Source organism: Natrix helvetica, assembly GCF_964273705.1.
Source record: "Natrix helvetica genome assembly, chromosome: 1".
In the NCBI taxonomy this organism is placed as follows: domain Eukaryota; kingdom Metazoa; phylum Chordata; class Lepidosauria; order Squamata; family Natricidae; genus Natrix; species Natrix helvetica.
In genome coordinates this window covers 19,439,456-19,460,635 of record NC_138548.1, presented here as the reverse complement: position 1 = coordinate 19,460,635, position 21,180 = coordinate 19,439,456, and the positions used below count along the sequence as shown (strand labels likewise).

Here is a 21,180-nt window from a genome sequence, read left to right as displayed (position 1 = left end):
TCTACCCTCAGGTGCCTTGGAGAATAGCTTGACTCCCTCTTCTTTGTGGCAACCCCTGAGATATTGGAACACTGCTATCATGTCTCCCCTAGTCCTTCTTTTCATTAAACTAGACATACCCAGTCCTGCAACCGTTCTTCCTATGTTTTAGTCTCCAGTCCCCTAATCAACTTTGTTGCTCTTCTCTGCACTCTTTCTAGAGTCCCAACATCTTTTTTACATCGTGACAACCAAAACTGAACGTAGTATTCCAAGCGTGGCCTTCCCAAGGCATTCTAAAGTGGTATTTATGCATTTATGCCGGTTGCAGTGTCCCAGGACCGTGTGATCAACTTTTGCGACATTCTGACAAACAAAATCATTGGGGCAGCTAGATTCACCAAACAACCATTTTAACAACTGTGGCGATTCACTTAGCAACAATGACAAGAAAGGTAGTAAAATAGGGCAAAGCTCGCTTCACACCTGTCTTGGTTAGGAACACAAATGTTGGGTTCAATTGTGGTCGTAAGTCGAGGACTATCTATAACTAAAACAAAAAAAATGAGACATCAGCCTACTTCTGCCACTTCCTGTGTATTCATTATTATTTTAAATGCAGAGTTATACAGCCTCTGTCAATGGATGCTTTCAAATAAACATGTCTTGTAGCTATCATCAGAACAAGTCCCTGAAGTCAAAAGGCAAAGGTCCATCTAAACTCAATTCTCCCCACTCTCTGAGTATGCTCAGAGTATGTTGCTTTCTGAGTATGTTGGATTGCAATTCTCTGAATATCTAGTCAGCATGAATTTGGAATAATGGGAGTTGTAGTCCCAATTTGACTGTGGAATCCATAGATTATGGAAAGAGACCACCTAGTTACTCTTTCTGAAAGTACTGTTGACTACGACAGGTAGTCCTCGACTTACAACAGTTAACTTAGTGACCATTCAAACTTACAACAGCATTGGAAAAAGTGACTTATAACCGTTTTCCATGCTTACAACTGTTGTAGCCTCCCCATGGTCATGTGATCAAAATCCAGAGGGTCGGTAACTGACTCCATATTTATGACCGTTGCAGTGTCATAAATTTTGCAAATATCTGACAAACAAAGTCAATGGGGAAGCCAAATCCACTTAACCATCATATTAGTAAATTAACTGCGGTGATTCCTTAACAACAGTTTCAAGAAAGGACGTAAAATGGGGCAAAATTTACTTATCAACCGACTTGCTTAGCAACAGAAATCTGGAGCACAATTGTGGTCCTAAATCGAGGACTACCTATATTTGTTTCCAAGATAGCAAGAACAAAGTATTGGGCAATATCTTTCCCTACACCCAATCCCCACATTGTTTGCACAATTCCTAGTATTTGTTATTCAGAGGTATAAGATGTCTTCTCCAGAGTGAAGAAACTTCAGTTCCCAGAATTTGCAGCATTGCCTATAAGTGTTGGAGGGGATCCATGCATACCTGTGCAGAAACATTTGTGGCTGGCTATAACCAAAAAGCCACAATTTTATTTATTTACTTATTTATTTGATTTCTGTAACTGCCCATCTCCACAAGTGAAACATGCCAATTGTGGCACGTGTGCATAGGCTGCAAAGCTAAAAGGTTAGAGAGAACAGAGGCCAATGACTAACTCCTTGCATGCATGAATGTCATGTGTAGTTTCCTAAGCCCACGGTCTTGGCATGTAAATCCAGACAGAGAAACATATTGTAGACTTGGCTCATTTAACCATTGAAACAAATGCTACTTAGCACCAAAGGAAGATAAGCTCTAAAGGTCTATAGCTTTTTAGATATTTTAGAAATATGTTTCTTAAAAGTTAAAATCTAAAAATCTAACTATGTTTAACTATTTTGTTGTATGCTACCCAGAGTTATTTTAGGTGAGATGGGTAACCATATAAAATTGATTTAAATAAATAAGTTTTCCAAGGCCATGCGATCAACTTTTGCGACATTCTGACAAACAAAATCATTGGGGAAGCTAGATTCACTAAACAATCATTTGAACAACTGTGGCGATTCACTTAGCAACAGTGACAAGAAAGTTCGTAATGTATGTATGTGTGTGTGTGTGTGTATGTATGCATGTGTGTGTATATATATGTTACTGTGAAAGTCCGAAATCTGGTGAATGTCGACATTCACCGGTGAATGTCGACATTCACATAGTCGCTTGGTGTATGTCCGAAATATTTGCTAAATACCCTTATCCTCTCGACACCCTTACCCTAATACCCTTACCCTAATACCTCGGCTCCTCGCTTCCTTTTAAGCGTCTTCTATTCGCGGACTTCTTCTTTTTTTAAACCTGCGATCCTGTGCGGTTAGAACGAGTAGTTTCCAGGACCGTGAATTGAAAAGCAAAAGTAAAGCGTTACGCTGACTCGTTATATATATGTCACCGTGAAAGACCGAAATTGGTATGTGTCGACATTCACCGGTGAATGTCGACATTCACCAATTTCGGTCTTTCACGGTGACATATATATACACACACATGCATACATACATACACACACACACACATACATACGATGTCTAAATATGGAGGTTCTGTTTAGTGATCTTGAAATAATTGATATCAACCCTTTGTATGAATACAACAGCAGCCCACTTAAATTAGATGAACAGGCTTCCTAAACCAGGAGAATGTTCAGGACCAGAAAGACTGAAAACTAGACTAAGAATGTGGATTTATCTACTATATATAGTACCCATCATCACTTCTTACGGCAGAGTGTTTTGTAAATAATGTATGTGCTCCTTTAAAAAGTTACACTTCTTGGGAACTCTAGGGTGCCTCTCTTTTCAGTTTGTGGCACGCAACCAGCTGCTCTACAAAAATTCTTCTTTGTTTTACAATTTCCGTTCAGAAATGATTATGCGGTCTAGAATTGAGATGCTAAGGGATGTGTAATTTTGTATTTCTGAGAGTCCAACACAGATATTTGATTACTGCCAATATGTACTCCGTTTCAAGGAAGGGCAAAATTCCTTTCTGATCGACTGTATAAAATTGGGCCATGTTGGAGATAAAGCTAATCACACTGATGCTCGTAGAATAACAGCAACGCCCTGTTCAAAGGAAATCTATTCCCAGTTAATAGATCCCTGCAGGAAAATAACAAAGGGAGGGTTGGCAAATTTCATGTCTTGCCAATGGGCTTCTTGGAGGCATCTGGCAAGTCATTTTGGAAACAGGATGCAAGACATCCTGTTTACAGATGGAGTAGATGTTCTTTGTGTGTTAAGTAGATTTTAACTTGGCAGATCTTTGGAATCCTTTAGGCCAGTGATGGTGAACGTTTTTCTGCTCTGGTGCCAAAAGGGCGTGTGTGCGTGCATGACCATACCCATAATGCAATGCCCCCGCCCGGTGTATGTGCGCACAACACAACACACACGCACTCCATTCCCCGCGCATGCGCACAGGCCTCAGTAAAGCCTCCAGACTTTCGATAGGCCCATTGGGCTGTTTTTCATCCTCTCCAGGTTTCAGGAAAGCCTCCGGAGCCTGTGGATGGTGAAAAATTGGCCCAACGGGCCTAACGGAAGTTCGGAAACAAACTTCCGGTAGGCCCATTGGGCCGGTTTTTGCCATCCTCAGATTCCAGAGACTTTCTTGAAGCCTGGGGAGAATGAAAATGGCCTCCTCCGTCCTCTGGAAGGGCCAAAATCAGCTGGCCAGCGCAGGCATGCATGTTGGAGCTGACGTAGGACAACACCTCGTGCCATAGGTTCACCTTCACGGTTTTAGGCCAAACCTTCCCCAATCTGATGCCCTTCAGATGTGCTAGAAAACAAATCCTACCACACTTACTCATATGTCATTGGAATTGTTATCCAATATATCTAGAGGACCTTGCTTTTAAAATTGTAAAGGAGGGATCCTATATTTCATTCTGGGATATCAACTATTGACAGGAGAGGGGGGGAAATTAACTGTTACCAAAAGCAGGATCAGATACTTTGGTCTGATCCATTTAATTAAGTTGTTACAGCTTTTCCTCAGGATATCTAACCCACATGGAACCTCCCTATGCAAGAGTAGTCTACATCATACTACTACAAAATAAGGGGGGAAGAACCAGACAATAAATATTTGCTGCATAAAATACCAACCTCCTATTTCTCCTTTCCTAATTTTCAGGGTGTCTGTCTCGTCTTCCCCATACTAACAGTTTGCTCAATTTTTTTCTATTAGGCTATGCTAAGAAGTTATACAACCTCAATGAAACGGATTCAGAACTGCAGCCTCCACTTGCTGGAAATATTCTGGGAAAAGGATGAAATGATTCAAGATTGAAAAATTATTCTCCCATCTCAGCCAGTCCAACAGGAATTGGGATTCTGACAAAGGAGTCCTGTCTTTGCTGATTGTGGGCGCTGACTCCGGGCAATGAAAGAAACAGGCTGGGCATTGTGGGTGCCCAAACTCTCCTTGGCACAGCTGTAGTGTGGGCTGAGGTTGGCACTACAGTGAGAATATATGCACGTGCACATACTCTCATGTATGTCAGCTGACTTCAATGCAAAGTCTGTAGGGCATAACTGGATTCATACAACATGCTTAATCTGAATCCAGAGTTAACTCATTTTCAGGATTCACACTATATATTGAATCAAAACTGAATCAAAAGGCTAGGATTCTGACAAAACACTAAGCTGCTAAAATGTTACACAAGGTTAAAATCAACCAAGCTCAGCATATAGCACGTCAGTACAGCTGCTCCGCTTTATTTAACCAATTAAGCATTTTCTACTTTTAACTAGCTAGAATCTAGGTAATGAGAGCTTTCTCCTATTTGCACCAATAGATTTCGCTTGTGACATTAATTTATATATTAATAAGATGTATTTCTGGGCCCACTCAATCCAAAGAATTGGATAATTCAATTAATCTGCAAGAGTGCACATACTTAAAGGCACAACTGCAAAACTTATTTTTTCAAACACGGTAAGTTGTTTTTTGTTCAAACAACCATTTTCAGGTTCAAAATCCCTGCCTAAGAGATCATACTTCTTTTTATCTTGCTTGATTCTATACTGTTTTATTCAGGGACAATAGTTCCTTCATTAACTCACAGAGCTAACTACATGCTGGGACTTCGGTGGGATGAAAAATTACTAGGGAAAAAAATAAGTTGGGTAAGAGAAAGCTACTAATATACCTCCCACTGAGGCTCTGTCCTCAGAAATAGCTGTTTAGTATTGCTAGAATTTTCTTCATCTAATGGGACAGTGATAAATAATTATTCATAAAAAATCTTTATTCCAGAGGTACTTATGCTTAGGCAATTTAATGTAATTTAATGTAACATGTAGATTCTAGACACATATTACACTAATTGTGTAATTGTGAGGTTTTGGTTTTTCAGATATAAGGTACAATTACAGTTTGTCAACCGTAGCTTAGGGCTTAATACATTGTAAGAATCCATCCACTGCGGCTCAGGCAACTAATAATGGTTAAAACTACTAGTGGTTCAGCACACTGTCTTTAATAATTTAATGTATTGTGTGAAACCAGCCAAGTGTGTTTTATGCAATACATTGTGGCTAAAAATATGGTTTAACTTTATGAATCCAAGCCATGTGCTTAGCTTTAATTATGGATTTAGGTTCAGTACAGTACTGGCTATAATTTGTGGAAGCTGAAGTACAATACCTTAAGCCCTACTAGTTGGGAATTAAGGCACTTACGTTCAACCAAGTTAAGGGGCAGCAGATCAGGAAAAGCTTCATTAAAACAGTGGGAACTCTAGCTATCCAGGAAAGCAGTTGACACAAGTCAAGTGACCCATCCAGCACAAAGATCTGCCTCTTGTCAAGCACTTCTTTTTTGCAGGGATTCTCAATTCATATTTGGGGAGGGGGATCATATCTCAAACAGATTAATTCCCATCCTAAACTCTTTCCCACAGATTTTCCCCAGGGTTTTTCCCTGCTAATCTTGAAGAAAGATTAGGCCTGTGAAAGAAATAATGTTTTTTTGCTTTACTTGTTAGTTCTATATCCCGCTTATCCTCCTGGAAGAACTCATGTATAAAAACATGATGGGACAAGTGTGTGTGTGTGTGTTTTGTGTGTACAAGTTGTATCTAAACTGTACTGAGGCAAAACTAGCCAAGGACATAAACCCAGTTGCACATAGGGCAGGTCACTAGGACTGCAGAACCAGCACCTAGTCCTTTTTAGAGAAATTTTAAAATATCAAGCAATATATGAACTCCAGGTGCTTCAATATTCTCACATACATGTGCACATACACTAAACTCTCCAGAGTTTAGGCCGGAGGTTTCCAGCAGGTACACCGTGAGGGGAGAGGCCTCCTTCCCAACCCAGTCCTGCCCCCCACCCCCTTACAAGGGCTGGGTTTTCTCTCTCGGCACCAGCTCAAGAAATATTTCAGGCTCCTTCCCATCAGCGTTCCGGAGCCGGCGCTCTCCAGGCACGCTCGACTACAAGTCCCATCACCCGCAGCCCACGTCCAGGGCGTCTAGAAAGCGCGGTTTTGGGAGAAGCCGAGGCAGGGGGTTGGACTAGATGACCTGTAAGGTCCCTTCCAACTCTGTCCATCTGTTAATTTAGAGTCCCTCGCCGCGCAACCTTTACGGTCCCCTCGCTATGACCACGCCGAAAGCAGCTTCCCCCCTCACCCCGATGGCGGCGTCATCCAAAGCCACAGCGCGGACGGCCTCCGCCGCAGTGGACCTGCAGGGCCGGTCTCCTTCGGCCTCCGCCGGCGGGACGGAAATTTCGGAGGGGCGGAAGAGGGTCGCTCCCACTTGCACCCCGAAGACCGGCTGACCTCTGGAGGAGACGCGAGGGGGTTCAGGTCCGGGCGCTCGCCTTACAATTCCACGAGGCGCCCGTGTCTGCGCGGCGGGCGTCGTGTCCAGCCACTCCCGACCAGGCTGTCGAGGACGGCCTCCCTCCCCACCCCACTCCGAGCAATCCGTCGACTGAAGCCGGTGGGCTCCCGGGTCGGGGGAGTCACGCCCGCTTGCCAGACAATAGACTGGCGGCAGCGCGACTGCAGCCCCTTCCACGCCCGCACAGGCGCGGCTTCCCAGCCGGCGCCCCGCAGCCGGTGTTTCTTCCACCGTGGGAGGGACGCAGCCGCCCTCTAGTCTTCCCCAACTTCGACAAAAGTCCGCGCTTGGCAACCTCGGCGGAAAAGCCGCCGGTGCGATCCTCCTTTACCCACGATACCCGCCGCCATCGCCACCCCACGGCCCGGGAAAGCCGCCCCGGGTGGGGGGGGGCAGCGCTTACTCACCCAGGACCCCGGTGGCAGGTGGCGCGGCCGCCTCACCATCCATCGCGCCTCCGCCTCGCTTGTTCTCCTGGCCGCTCGCCGCCGGTCCTGCCGCCCCAGTCCCTGGCATCGTGGCTCCCGAGCTCAAGGTTGAGGGCTGCGCCAGGAAAACAGCATCGCAGTGCGGCGTCCGGATGCGGGCGGCTCATCCGAGCCAAGAAAGCAGCCGGGGCTGGTCTCACAGCCGCCAGGACGGGAGGGTGGCGAGCGCAGGACCGGAGCTGGGTTGAAGCGGCAGCCGGCGCGCCATCAGGGCCGGGCTGGAGCGACGGACGCCCGAAAAGGTGCTTCCCTGTTCGGCCCAGGTGAGCGGCACCTGCCCTGGATGGCCCTTCCTAACGCATCCAGCGCCCCAAAGCGCCTCGGAGCCAGCCAGCGCGCAGACGGAGGGACAAAGGAGGGGGGGAAAGCGAAGAGCTGTTTAATAATCAGGTTGGCCTGCGACTCCCGAGCGCCATCTGTCAGCAAGCGTGCCCCGGGTTAAATTGGGATCCATTGGCAAGAACTGTTCATACTTTCCCGGTTCTCCACAATAGCACACAGGATCTGAGATGATTTCTCTCAAATATACATTGGATTTGGCCCCCTCGCGGTCTACACACCCTTCATTCAGATTAACGTATTTAGTCATGGATATTACTGGGTTGTTGTTTTTTTAGCAGGGGTTGAAATAAATGAACAGTGAAAAGAGGGCAATAGATAAAGCAGACTTTTAAGTAAAGGAGGTTAAATTAGGACAGAGCCCAGAATCGAAATCAAACAGTAAATCCATGATGGCGATAAAATGGCAATGGCGACAAAGAAGATATTTTTGTCACCCTATCTGAAGAGTTTAGAGATTGGCTGCCTTTGAATATAGATGTTCTACTTCCTATAAATAGCTGAGGATAGATCTCTTGTCTACCACAATACTGAACTTTTCGACAAATTAATTTTATGAAGCTTGCATGATGGAGGTTTCTTTCTTCTTTAAAAATGATGCTCCACATACTTCAGGGGTCTGTTTTTAATGGGTTTCCTAAATCGGTGGCGGGTAGTTACTAAACAGTAAAAGATTTTGAAAAAGTGGCTGGATCCACAAAAGAAAGAGCAGGTTGAGAAAGGTGTAGTCCCAGTTTAAAATTAAAATTGGATTAGGTATTCCATTCTTTCAGGGAATTCTTTAATCTGTACCACACTTATTGCCAGGGTTCCCTCTAAATCCTTGCATTTCATGTCCTCCATCCTTATTTCCCTGCCTTGACTTGACTTCAAATAACTTCACATCCTAAAGGTCAAGCAGTTATTTCTAGACTCCTTCCAGAACAGGTGTAACTAGAGATAAATATTCCTTTTGCTGATTTTTTAAAAAATAGCCTTATAAATAAGGCAAAGGTAAAGGTTTCCCTCGCACATAAGTGCTAGTCATTCCCAACTGTAGGGTGTGTGTGCTCATCTCCGTTTCAAAGCCGAAGAGCTAACGCTGTCCAAAGATGTCTCCGTGGTCATGTGGCCGCTATGACTAAATGCCGAAGGCACACTGAATGCTGTTACTTTCCCACCAAAGGTGGTTCCTATTTTTCTACCTGCATTTTTATGTGCTTTCAAACTGCTAGGTTGGCAGAAGCTGGGACAAGTAACGGGAGCTTACTCCATTATGTGGCACTAGGGGTTCCAACCGCCGACCTGCTGACCTTTCTGATTGACAAACTCAGTGTCTTAGCCACTGAGCCATCACATCCTTACATTTATTGTAAGGTACTTTACCTTATAAAGTACCTCACAATAAATGTGAAAGAAGTGAAGTCACCACTTTGAAGTTGATTTTTGGGTGGATAAGAAACTAGAAAACATTAGTAGCTCTTGGGAAAGAATGGGGAAATTCATCTGGTGTAGATATAATTTCAAAAACCATAGAAATATGGCACTTGACATCATAAAATGGATGGTTTCAAGATCCAGCTGATCTAACTGATATCAAAAAAGGTAAGCAGGATTGAACCTAGATAGCAGTTTAGACCACCAGGAAATCTCTAGACTAGGAAATTGAGAAAAACGGTAGCAAACTAACTCCATACAGGTAGTCCTTGAGTTACGATGACAATTGAGGGAGGTTGGAAAGGCACGGCGTCCCACATTCAATGTCCTAGAATGGTTTAATAATCTAGAATATACAGGTAGTCCTTGAGTTACAATGACAATCGAGCAAAACAAAAAAACTGTTGCTTGGCAAAACAGTTGTTAATTTAGATTTGCCCCATTTTACGATCTTTCTTCCCACAGGTTTTTTTTATTAAAATTTTTAATAAATTTTACAATTATCACCCCTTCCCTCTTTCCGCCCTCCCTCCCCCCTTCCCTCCCAGAGCAAAGTACAGGGTATAAACATTTAACAACCATACGCTAACGTAAGCTAACTAATTTTAACATGTTACTATTCTTGTGCTTTAACTCCTTTATTAAACTAACTTTGAATAAATTGTAGTATCTTTTATGCCTTCATTCATAAGCTAACTGAATTTTTTTAGTCCGGTATTTGTTTTGAATATAATCAATCCATCTTGTCCAATCCAGCTTGTACTTCTCATCCGAATGATCTTTCAAATACGCTGAAATTTTGGCCATCTCTGCTAAGTTTGCTAGTTTTAATGTCCATTCTTGGATAGTAGGCAACTCTTCCTTCTTCCAGTATTGCGCCACCAACAATCTTGCTGCCGTCGTTAGGTTCAAGATCAGATTAGTCTCTATAACACAGGGGTGTCCAAACTTGGGAACTTTAAGACTTGTGGACTTCAACTCCCAGAATCCCCCAGCCTGGCTGGGGAATTCTGGGAGTTGAAGTCCACAAGTCTTAAAGTTCCCAAGTTTGGACACCCCTGCTATAACAGTACATTCCAGACTGTACTTCCCACACTTGTTAAGTGCATCACTGCAGTTGTTAAGATAGTAACACAGTTGCTAAGTAAATCTGGTTTTTCCACTGACTTCTGCTTGTCAGAAGGTCGCAAGAGGTGGTAATATGACTCAGGGACACTGCAACAGTCATAAATATGAGTCAGTTGCCAATGGTCTGAATTTTGATCATGTGACCAGGGGGGTTGCTGCAATGGTCGTAAGTGTGAAAAAAGACCATAGATCACTTTTTTCAGTGCTATTGTAACTTTGAACCAGTGGTAGGTTGCAGGCGGTACGCCCCGGTACAGGCGTACAGCGCCTGCGCGACACTCCGCTGAGCAGCTGGAGCGTCACGGAGGCTCGCGGAGGCGGCAAGACGCATGCGCGCGCCCATGTGAACGGCACTGGGCTGGATCCTGTACCTGTTGGAACGGGATCCAGAACCCACCACTGCTTTGAACGGTCATTAAATGAGCTGTTTTAAGTCGAGAACTACCTGCACTGCTGCCAATGGCCATGAATATGCAGTTATCAGGAGTCAAGCATCACTCAGAAGTATTTATAGGTAGTCCTCGACTTACAACCAAGGTTGGGACCAGAATTTCCGTTGCTAAGTAAGAAGATGCTAGGCAAATCGCATCCGGTTTTATGCCTTTTTTTGCCATGGTCATTAAGGAAATCACTGCATTTGTTAAGTGAATCAGGCAATCATTAAGTGCATCCAGTTTCCCCCATTGACTTTGCTTATTGAAAGATGGCGGGAAAGGCCGTAAATGGTGATCACATGATCTTGGAACGCTGCAGCCATCTTAAATACATGGTGGTAGCCAAGCGTCCAAATTTTGATCATGTGACCGCAAGGGATGTTATGATGGTCGTAAGTGCAAGGTCAGGTCCTAAGTCATTTTTTCCCTACGATTGTAACTTTGGTCACTAAATGAATGATTGTAAGTCAAGAGCTATCTGTACCATATAGAAATGGTTTTGCCAATATATTGTACTAGTCGGTTGGATACTCTGCTTCGCTACGGAACTATGTGATCGAGCTTGATAAATTAATGAGTAGTTACGATAGGCTTCTCCTCTCCCCTTCTCTCCTTCAGGCTTGCCCCATAGAAGCCTCTCCTCTCCCCTTCTCTCCCTCAGGCTTGTCCCACTGATCCTATCCTCTCCACTCCTCTCCCTCAGGCTTGCCCCATAGAAGCCTCTCCTCCCCTATTCCCTTCTCTCCATCAGGCTGGCCCCATTGATCCTCTCCTATCCCCTTCTCTCCCTCAGGCTTGCACCACAGAAGCTTCTCCTATGTTATCCCGTTCTGTTCCTTTCAGGTGAGATGGGGAAGTAGAATGTCTAACTCCTTAGCATCAGAGCGTTTTAAGGGGGGGAGGGGGAGTAGAGTTTAGACAAACTCCCAGCCCGCAGGCCAGAGGAGTCACGTGCTGGCCATGCCCATGCGCAAGTGGCAGTTGGAACAGAGTTCTTTTCAGGTGGGGAGGGGGAGTAGAACATCTAACTCTTTAGCATCCAAGCGTGTTAATAATAATATTAGAAGTACTAATGATCTGATGGTCATTCCGAACAATCCTTTATTAGCAGGCACCTAGAAGCCAAGAAGAATATATGTGCCAAATTTCAAGTTTGTAGGTTTTACAGTTCTGGAGATTTCGTGATTTCGCTTTTATATATATATAGATAAGATTTTGTTAGTTACAGTTCATTGATTCTTAGAGTATCATATTATGCTACTATATATAATCTAATAAATGTCAAGGTAACACATATGTCTTTGTCATTTAAAACATGGGGGGGGAATGATGATTTGTCTGCTACGATGTAATAGTGTCATTCTGTTTGCTTTGCAACATAACATTTGGCCTCAATTGTGGTCGTAAGTAGAAGGCTACCTATACTTGTATTATTCATGATCACCTCCTTGAGTTACTGAAAAAGTACAGGTAGCCCTCGACTCACAACAGTTCAAAGTTGTTGAACTGTTCTAAGTTACAACAGAACTGAAAAAGTGACTTATGACTGGTTTTTACACTTGCTACCATTGCAGCATCCCCATGGTTACGTGATCAAAATTCAGACACTTGGCAACCAATTCATACTTATGATGGTTGCAGTGTCCCGGGGTCATGTGATCACCTTTTGTGACTTTCTGATGAGCAAAGTCAAGAGGAATCCAGATTCACTTAACAACCGTGTTACTAACAACTGAAGTGATTCACTTAACAACTGTGGCAAGAAATGTCATTAAATGGAGCAAAAATTCAATTAACACGTCTCACTTAGTAATGGAAATTTTTGAGTGCAATTGTACTCATAACTTGAGGACTACCTATAATAAATGCAGTATAAACCTCTAGGAAACAAATAAAGAAGTACTACAACCACATAATGTTTTTATTCATTTCCACTGCCTACATGCAGTGTGCCTTTCTTTTACACACAAAAAAACGATCATTAGAAAGGCCGATATTTGGTACAGAACAATTACTAAACTTGTTGCATCGTCAGTTGGCTGTGGTGAGTTGGCTGCAGCGAGTTGTTTCATTCCAAATGCGTATATATCACTGATTATTAATCTTTGAGGATTAGGAGGAAACTAACAAAATTTCAGCCAGACTTATTTTAGTTACAAACTTTACTCCAAAGATACCAGTTGGAGAATTCTGGCTCCCAACATCAATTAAACTACACATTAGATCAGTGATGGCTAACCTTTTCCAGACTGAGTGGCCAAAACGACGCACGCGTGCCCGAACTCCCCACATGCAATGAATGCGCACCATGCATGCACACCGCCCCCGCACATATGTGCCCGTCCCCAACACACTCATCCCCTGCACATGCGCACGCACCCCCCTGCACCCCCCTCCCCCGCATGCACGTGTGCCACCTCACATGCGCGATAGAGACCCGAACACCAGCTGGCCGGTGGGAGGCGCATGTGCATGTGCAGTGGAGCTGAACTGGGGACATGACTCACGTGCTCACAGAGAGGGCACTGCGTGCCACAGGTTCGCCATCATGGCATCAGATAGTTCTATAGCAGTGTTTCTCAACCTTGGCAACTTTTAAGTCCTGTGGACTTCAACTCCTAAAATTCCCCAGCCAACTGGCTGGGGGATTCTGGGAGTTGAAGTCCACGGGACTTAAAATTGCCAAGGTTGAGAAACACTGTTCTATAGGCACCCCCACTATTCATTAAATGTATTTATGCAACATGTGCTTTAGCTCCAGGCAGCTCCCAAAAAATATAATTAAAACAGCAAAGAACGTTTAAATGAAACCTCAAAACATTATAGATTTCATAATGGTCGTTTAATTCATTATAAACCAACAAAAGGGCCCCAATCTTGTTGGGGGGGGGATTTGGGGTGTTGAAATCCAAACATCTTACATTTGCCGTTTAAAAAAAAATACCGTAGTAGAATAATGGGCGTGGCTAGGCTAATCTTCCTGTTAAGAGTTACCGTGAGCATTTTCTGAAGTAATGATCTCGAGGCCTGATTCAGAAACTGTGACTTATGTCATTCGATTTTGGCTTTGTATGGCCAATTATAATTATTTGATAACCATGATTAAACCATGAAATAGCCGAACACACTGCTCCTTCACAGGTGACAGAAAAACTATCAAAGTAGATGGTGAGGTAAAAGATTTAGCTTCTTCTTTGGTAATGACCAGAAGTGGGTATTCAGCCAATTCTGACCAGTTCTGGAGAACCGGTAGCAGAAATTTTGAGTAGTTTGGAGAACCGGCAAACACCATCTCTGGCTGGCCTCGCCCCCATCTATTCACTGCCTCCGGAGTCCCAGCTGATCGGAGTCCCAGGTGATCAGCTGGGTCTTCTTCTGTTGCCCTGCACAGGAGAACAGAGCTGGAAAGCAGGTTAGCGGGTGGAGGGAATGGGGATTTTATAATATCCTTCCACTGCCATGCCGACCAAGCCACGCCATACCACGCTCACCAAGCCCCGCCCACAGAACCAGTAGTAAAAAAATTGGAATCCCACCACTGATAATGGCATTGCATTAATAAAATAAAAGGTATTTGAGAGAGGGCAACCTGTCAGCAAAACCACCAATATTTGAGCTGCTGGGACCCTGTCCCTTTAAGACCTCCCTAGCCCGTACAGCAACTGGTGCCTATAAAAGCTGAGAAGAGGCAGCTGGGTATGGTGATTTTGGAGTGGGAGGAAAAGTGGTTTGGTTATGGAAGCGAAGCCTGAAGCAGCCGAAGGCAAATAGATTGTTCTCCAGGAGTAGGACTCAGAAGGAATACTGGTAGCCCTCAACTTACAACCACAACTGAGCCCAACATCTCTGTTGCTAAGTGAGACAGTTAAGCGGATTTTGCCCCATTTTATGACCCTCCTTCCCACAGTTGTTAAGTGAATTCCTGCAATTGTTTAGTCATTGGCTTCCCTTTTGACTCTGCTTCTCGGAAGGTTGCAAAAGATGATCACAGATGGTCCAGGGACACTGCAACGGTCATAAATACATGCCAGTTGCCAAGCTTCTGAATTTTGATCATGTGACCATGAGGATGCCCCAACAGTCTTAAAGTCTTAAAAATGGTCATACGTTCACTTTTTTCAGTGGCATTGCAACTTTGGCCACTAAATGAATTGTTGTAAATCTATAGTGGTGGAGGAGCAGTGATAGGAGCTACAGGAGAAGTAGGAAAGAGTGGAGTAGCAGGCAGTTAAGTATTAGCCTTTGAGCACCTAGAGCAGCGATGGCGAACCTTTTTTGGCTCGAGTGCCATAAGTGGGGGGAGCACAGGGGGGCCGTGTGCAGGCGTGCCTCACCCATAATGCAATGCGCAACACCCCCCCCCAGTGTGCATGCGCGCACTACAGGCGCGACCCCATTTTTTTCATGCTTTTTCCGCTCTCCCCAGACTCCAGAGGCTTTATAGGAGCATGGGGAGAGCGAAAACAGACTCCCCCGCCCCTCCTGGAAGCCCTCCGGAGGCTTCAGGGACCTTCAGGAGGCTTCTCTGAAGCCTCTGAAGCAGTCAAAATGACCCTCCGAGCAAACCGGAAGTTTATTTGGAGGGTCATTTTAAGCGCTCTGAAGGCTTCAGGGACCTTCAAGAGGCTTCCCTGAAGCCTCCGGGGCAGTCAAAACAACTCTCTGAGCAAACAGGAAGTCTGTTCCTGAACCTCCGGTTTGCCCGTAGGGCTTGAGGGAAGCTCATGAAGCCTCCGGAGGGCCTCCGGGGGGGCAAGGGGGCGACTCTTTTTGCCCTCCCCAGGCTCCTATAAAGCCTCTGGAGCCTGGGGAGGGCGAAAAATGGCTTTAAAAAGGGTGCGCGCTGGCCAGCTGACAGGGCAGTGCCTTGCGTGCCCTGACAAATGGCTCCACGTGCCACCTGTGGCACGCGTGCCATAGGTTCGCCATCACTGACCTAGAGACCTGTGTGGTTGTTTTGGCGTTCTGGGGTTTTGGAGTCCAATGACCTGAGTATACAGGTAGCCTTCAACTTACAACCATTTGTTTAGTGACTGAAATTACAATGACACACAAAAAAGGGACTTATGACTGGACATTGCACTAATGGTCATCGCAACGTCCCTCGTGGCCATGCAATCATTCAGAACCGGTAGCAAAAATAAGAGGATTTCATGCTTGGTCATATGATCCTCTTTCGCGACCGTCTGACAAGCGAAGTCAAGGAGGAAGCCATTCATTTAACAACCATATTACTAACTTAACAACTGCAGTGATTCACTTAACAACTGTGGCATGAAAGGTCATAAAATGGGGCAGAACTCAACTGTCTTGCTTAGCAACAGACATTTAGGCCTCAATTGTGGACATAAGTCAAGGACTACCTTTAGTTTAAAAGAACCTCCGACAGTGCTGTATACAAATAATCAGTACCATGGTGGCCTTGGCTGTAATTTGATTTAAAAAGAAAAGCCGCCTCTGATTATTTGTGTCTGACACTGGATTTACACTTTCCTAAATTAGATGCATTCTTATCTCAGTTTTCATGTCATAACTTCATCTCCATTGCCTGGACTTTCCTTTTATTCCAAGCTTTATCCTGCTCTCAAAATAATTTGGAAAGTTAAAGATAGATACTCAATTCAAACATAAAACCTTAAAGGTAAAAGTTCCTCTCGCACATATGTGCTAGTTGTTCCCAACTCCAGGGGGCGGTGCTAATCTCCGTTTCAAAGCCAAAGAGTCAGCGCTGTCTGAAGACCTCTCCGTGGTCATGTGGCCGGCATGACTAAACGCCGAAGGTGCACGGAACGCTGTTACCTTCCCACCAAAGGTGATCCCTATTTTTCTACTTGCATTTTTACATGCTTTCAGGGACAAGTAACGGGAGCTCACTCCGTTATGCGGCACTAGGGATTTGAACCGCCAAACTGCAGACCTTTCTGATTGACAAGCTCAGCGTCTTAGCCACTGAGCCACCCCAATAAAACCTTATGAGACATAAAACTTTCCATTCCCATTTTTCTGCAATAAGGAAATAATTGGAGCATCTTCCAAGATTTTTGTTAGGTTAAAACAGGGTTTATTAACCTTGGCAGCTTTAAGATGTGTGGAGTTCAACTTCCATGGCTCTAGCTGGGGAATTCTGGGAGTTGAAGTCCACACATCTTTAAAGTTATCCAGGTTGAGAAATACTGGGTTAAAAAGGTAACATCACCCTTATAATACGCTTGAGGTCTGGTGATTTTAAGGCTACAGTCAGGCTGCTTTCTTGGCAACAATATGGAAGCAGTTTGCCTTTATCTTCAGCTAGTCTTTATTTGCTTGGCAACCTTGTAGAGAGCTTGGATTCTTTGTGGCCTCCCATCCAGGCACTACAGAGGTCTGATTCCGCTTAAGGTAGCTTTTTAAAGATCAACCAAGGGTGACTCCATGCTGCCACCTACTGAGAATCTTTGCTTATAGAGATGTTGTAGTTAAGTTTCTAAAACAAAATCCTGCTCAACTTTACTCCAATCTTTTTCACAGAAACAATGCATTCACACAGGTAAGATCCTAGCACAATATAGGAGGATAAAAGCCAAAAGCAGGATAGGGGAGAAACCAGCAATTTTTAAAAAGACACGTTGGAATAGAAAAGGGAAATTCCAGCTCAAATTTTCATGCTCATAAATATTTATATATGGGTGAATCACTTTTTTCTCAGATCTAATAATCTACCTGAGGCTGTGGTTTTAAAGATAAAAACACAGTGAAAAGCTGGGTTGTAGCTTGAATTCCTTGGGAACCCACAAATAAATACATAATAAAATGAATAAGCAAAACTAAATAAGCCTGCAGATGAAAATAGCTATGATAGTCAGATGAGCTCATTTTCTCTAGTTTACCGACTCCAGATTTTAAAGTTGGCTAGCCTAAAAAGCATGATAGGTGAATTGCATCACGTATTAGGGCCAACATAACTGTTTAAGTACCCAAACACTACACTCATCCCCTAAATCAGGGGTCTCTAACCTTGGCAAGTTTAACCCTTGGTGGATTTCAACTCCCAGAATTCCCTAGCCAGCAAAGTCAACAGCTGCTTTAAGCACCCAAACACTACAATCATCTCCTAAATCAGGGGTCTCCAACCATGGCAACTTTAATTCTGGGAGTTGAAGTCCACTAGGCTTAAAGTTGCCAAGGTTGGAGACCCCTGGCTTAAATCATGATCAGCCTCATGTCTCTCCAGTTTGTATTTCTAGGAAAAAGGTCGTGCCCAAATCAGGATGTTATGACTTTTGCATTGATCAAGTGGGAGGAGGCTTTTTTGTGAAATATATAATTTTACCACCACCCCCTCTGAAACATCCTTGGCAAATTCTAGATTAAATCCGTTTGGGGCTTTGAATTTTAAACCTTGTCATTCCATCTCCCTCTCGGCCACGTCCTAGTAAGCGGTCATTTCCGCGGTTTTAAGTCTGGAGGGGAAAAAAATAAAGATTCAAAGCATCCTCCTCCTGCAGCGCCAAGCAGCAGAGGAAACCTCGGATAATAAAATTTATGTTTCTCATGCCCGGCTGTTTTGCGGAAGGGCGATTTTTTAAAATGTAGGTTTCTTGCAGCAAACCACCAAAACTGCGGGGAAGCGGGGTGCTACAATGTGGTTTGCGCAAGCCAAAAAAATGTAGAAGCGTAGTATTGTAGTAACAGATTTAAAATAAATCAGCAATAAAATTATACCGGCTTCTGCTCTTCTATTTTAGGGCTACCCACTCGCTGCCAGGGACCTTCCAAGAGCTTCTCACCACGCGGAGCAAGGCTGCTACCTACGTCATCTCTCAACTTGCGGATGCGTGCGTGCCTCTTCCACCTAAGGGAGGCGATGTACAGACAGGGATTGACTTGGTCTCAGATCCACCACCTGCTCTGCAAGACAAGCCTACACCTGAGCATACGAAGAGTGCGTGTTGAATCGCCTTCTCCCCAACAGCAGCCTCGCGTCATCTGGTTTAAAAAAATCCTTCTTCTAGGCTTCCTTTCCCCACTCCGCCCTTTAATATTCGATCATCATCATCCCGAATTGATTTTTTTTAATACTGCACACTCCTCCCAATAAGAACCTCACCTTTAAAAAAAAGCGTTGAAGGTTATATTAAACTATGCAAGATTACTCTGCATACGTATTGTTTATATTCCCTTTGTAAGCGGACTGAAACAAATCGATCCCCAACGCAACGAGGACGCATATAGCGCTTTGAGTTACGGACCCCGCTATACAATAGCTATAAGAGGGAGAAAGTGGCGCCCCGCCCTTTCCGAAGCCCCGCCCTCTTCCCTCTCGGCCAATCACGTTGCAAAAAGGGCACGTTGCCCGCAGTTGAAGCCAAAAGCGAACGTCAGGTCGTGGTAGCAAAGGAAGCGTGGGGTTCTTGCACAGGGGAGAAAGGCTGGACAGGATGGAGCCGGGGAAGGGCGATTGGCGGGGGGAGAAAGGAACGATTTTGTTCTAATTCCTTCTGGGAAGCGATGTGGCCTTTTTTGCAGAGAAGGCTGTGGCCTGTAAGGAATCGAAGGGTCTGCAAGCTCTTCTGCAGGTGGGTGGTTCTAAATAGCTAAGTTTCGCCTTTGAAAAGACACGTGAGAAGAGGTGATTTTCTTGGTGTGCCATTCTCTGCGGACAGGGTTAGAGTAACAGGTGGAAAAGGACCTTGGAGGTCTTCTAGTCCAGGGGTCTCCATTCTTGGCAACTTTAAGACTTTCTCAGCCAGGAATTCTGGGAGTTGAAGTCCACAAGTCTTAAAGTTGCCAAGGATGGAGACCCCTGTTCTAGTCCACCTCCTGCACAAGTAGGAGACCGTATACCATTCTGGACAAAATGTCTGTCCAGTCTCTCATGAACGGAGAGAAATATATGTGTGTCCCAGGATAATGTTGGAGGATCCAGTCTGGGTCGGTCACCGGGACCACAGATTTTGTCTTCTGAGCTTTTGGACTCCATCAGAGAAGTTATTTGAGGATGGGCTCCAGCACAGGTCCAAAAGCTGGGAAACAGTGGCCAACCCAGATTGGATCTTGTCCAATCTCTTCTTAAAAACTTCCAGTGATGGAGCACCCAAACGTTCTGGAGGCAAGGTGTTCCGCTGATCTCTAGTTCTAACTGCTAGGAAATTTCTCCTTAGTTCTAGGTTGATTCTCTCCTTGATTAGTTTCCATCCATTGTTTCTTGTCCTGCCTTCGGGTGCTTCGGAGAATAAGTTGACTCCCTTTTTTTGTGGCAGCCCCTCAAATATTGGAACATTTGTTGTCATGTCACTCCTTCTTTTCATTAAACTACTAACTAGACTACATATTATGATTCTTACAACGATTCTTCATATATTTTGGGCTCCGGGCCCCTAATCATCTTTGTTGCTCTTCTCTGCACTCTTTCAGAGTCTCAACATCTTTTTTATATGTGACCAAATATTGCATCCAGTTTTGGTGACCAAAACTGGATGCAATATTCCAAATTGGAATTCTGCCTGCTTCACCATTGCCTTCTTTTCTAAAAGAGCCAGTCCTTTGTAACAATTGTGTAGAAGACAGGAATCCAGCAGAAGAGAAAGTTGCCTCTGTAAGTTATAACCGCTTAAGGAGCATATTTCACTTTTCTCTGTTGGCCAGCTTTCTAGTTCTTAAAGATTCAAAGAGCTCCATGGAGTGACAGGGCAACCCTATATGTACAAAATTGATGAGTGCCCATAATATGTAGTCTAGACATACTTTTACTCTTAACTCCTCACCCAAGAGAGCAGTGAGGAGAAATAATATATGCTTCTCTGGAACTCCTTGCAGAAAAGTAGAGTCACAGTGTTACTGTCAGCCTTGCAAGGTAGTCCAGGCAAGAAGCATGCCCGCGAGTATTGCATAGTCTTTATTGTAAGGTTACATTAACAGAATCTTGTAAGTCTAAAGATAGATCTCTCCCTTGTGACATTTGCAAACCAAAAAGGGGGTGGAGGTGTCCCTTCTGAGATGTTTGCCACACCTCTATGGCTTCAGTAGGTTCAGTAGCCTCTTATCTCACTTGCCTAATCTGCAAAAGTCCTTACATATCACTACAATTGCTTATTTTATTTTACACTCTGTTAAGAATCTGAGGTTGGCATCACTGACCCTTGAATTTATTTATCAGATTAGTATTTAGACTTTTCTTATGGTGATTGTTGTTGTTGTTAGTTGTGAAGTCGTGTCTGACCCATCGTGACCTCATGGACAACATTCCTCCATGCCTTCCCATCCTCCTTGGTTAGTTTTGTGTCCCTCTTCGTTAGTTTCGGCTTCCTGGGAGGTGACACGAGGCTGGCTCCAGGCGATTACCAACGCTTCATTGAGAGAGGAGTTCTTTTCCACCGCCTTGAAGGAGGCGGTAGTGAGGCCCCTCCTTAAGAAGCCTTCCCTGGACCCAGCTTCTTTAGCCAACTATCGTCCAGTCTCCAACCTTCGCTTTGTAGCGAAGGTTGTTGAGAACATGGTAGCACGTCAGCTTCCCCAGT

At 44.4% G+C, this 21,180-nt stretch overlaps 2 protein-coding genes across 5 annotated transcripts in view; one reads left to right on the top strand and one right to left on the bottom strand.

Annotated features, from left to right (window-relative positions):
• Positions 1-7,708, bottom strand: part of ANO8 (anoctamin 8) — a 106,611-nt gene extending 98,903 nt beyond the window's left edge. For both annotated transcript variants that reach the window (XM_081958347.1, XM_081958346.1), the window contains exon 1: positions 7,287-7,708. In XM_081958347.1, the coding sequence (XP_081814473.1) occupies positions 7,287-7,395 (109 nt within the window). In that variant the 5' untranslated portion in view covers positions 7,396-7,708. The remainder of the gene's footprint in view (positions 1-7,286) is intronic.
• Positions 7,709-19,076: 11,368 nt separating this feature from the next.
• Positions 19,077-21,180, top strand: part of GTPBP3 (GTP binding protein 3, mitochondrial) — a 41,382-nt gene continuing 39,278 nt past the window's right edge. Inside the window, exon 1 of one of the 3 annotated variants that reach the window (XM_081959337.1) lies at positions 19,077-19,239. In XM_081959337.1, the coding sequence (XP_081815463.1) occupies positions 19,172-19,239 (68 nt within the window). In that variant the 5' untranslated portion in view covers positions 19,077-19,171. Of the gene's footprint in view, positions 19,240-20,123; positions 20,259-21,180 lie in introns of those variants that run through there. The other 2 variants (XM_081959335.1, XM_081959336.1) reach the window with 2 other exon arrangements.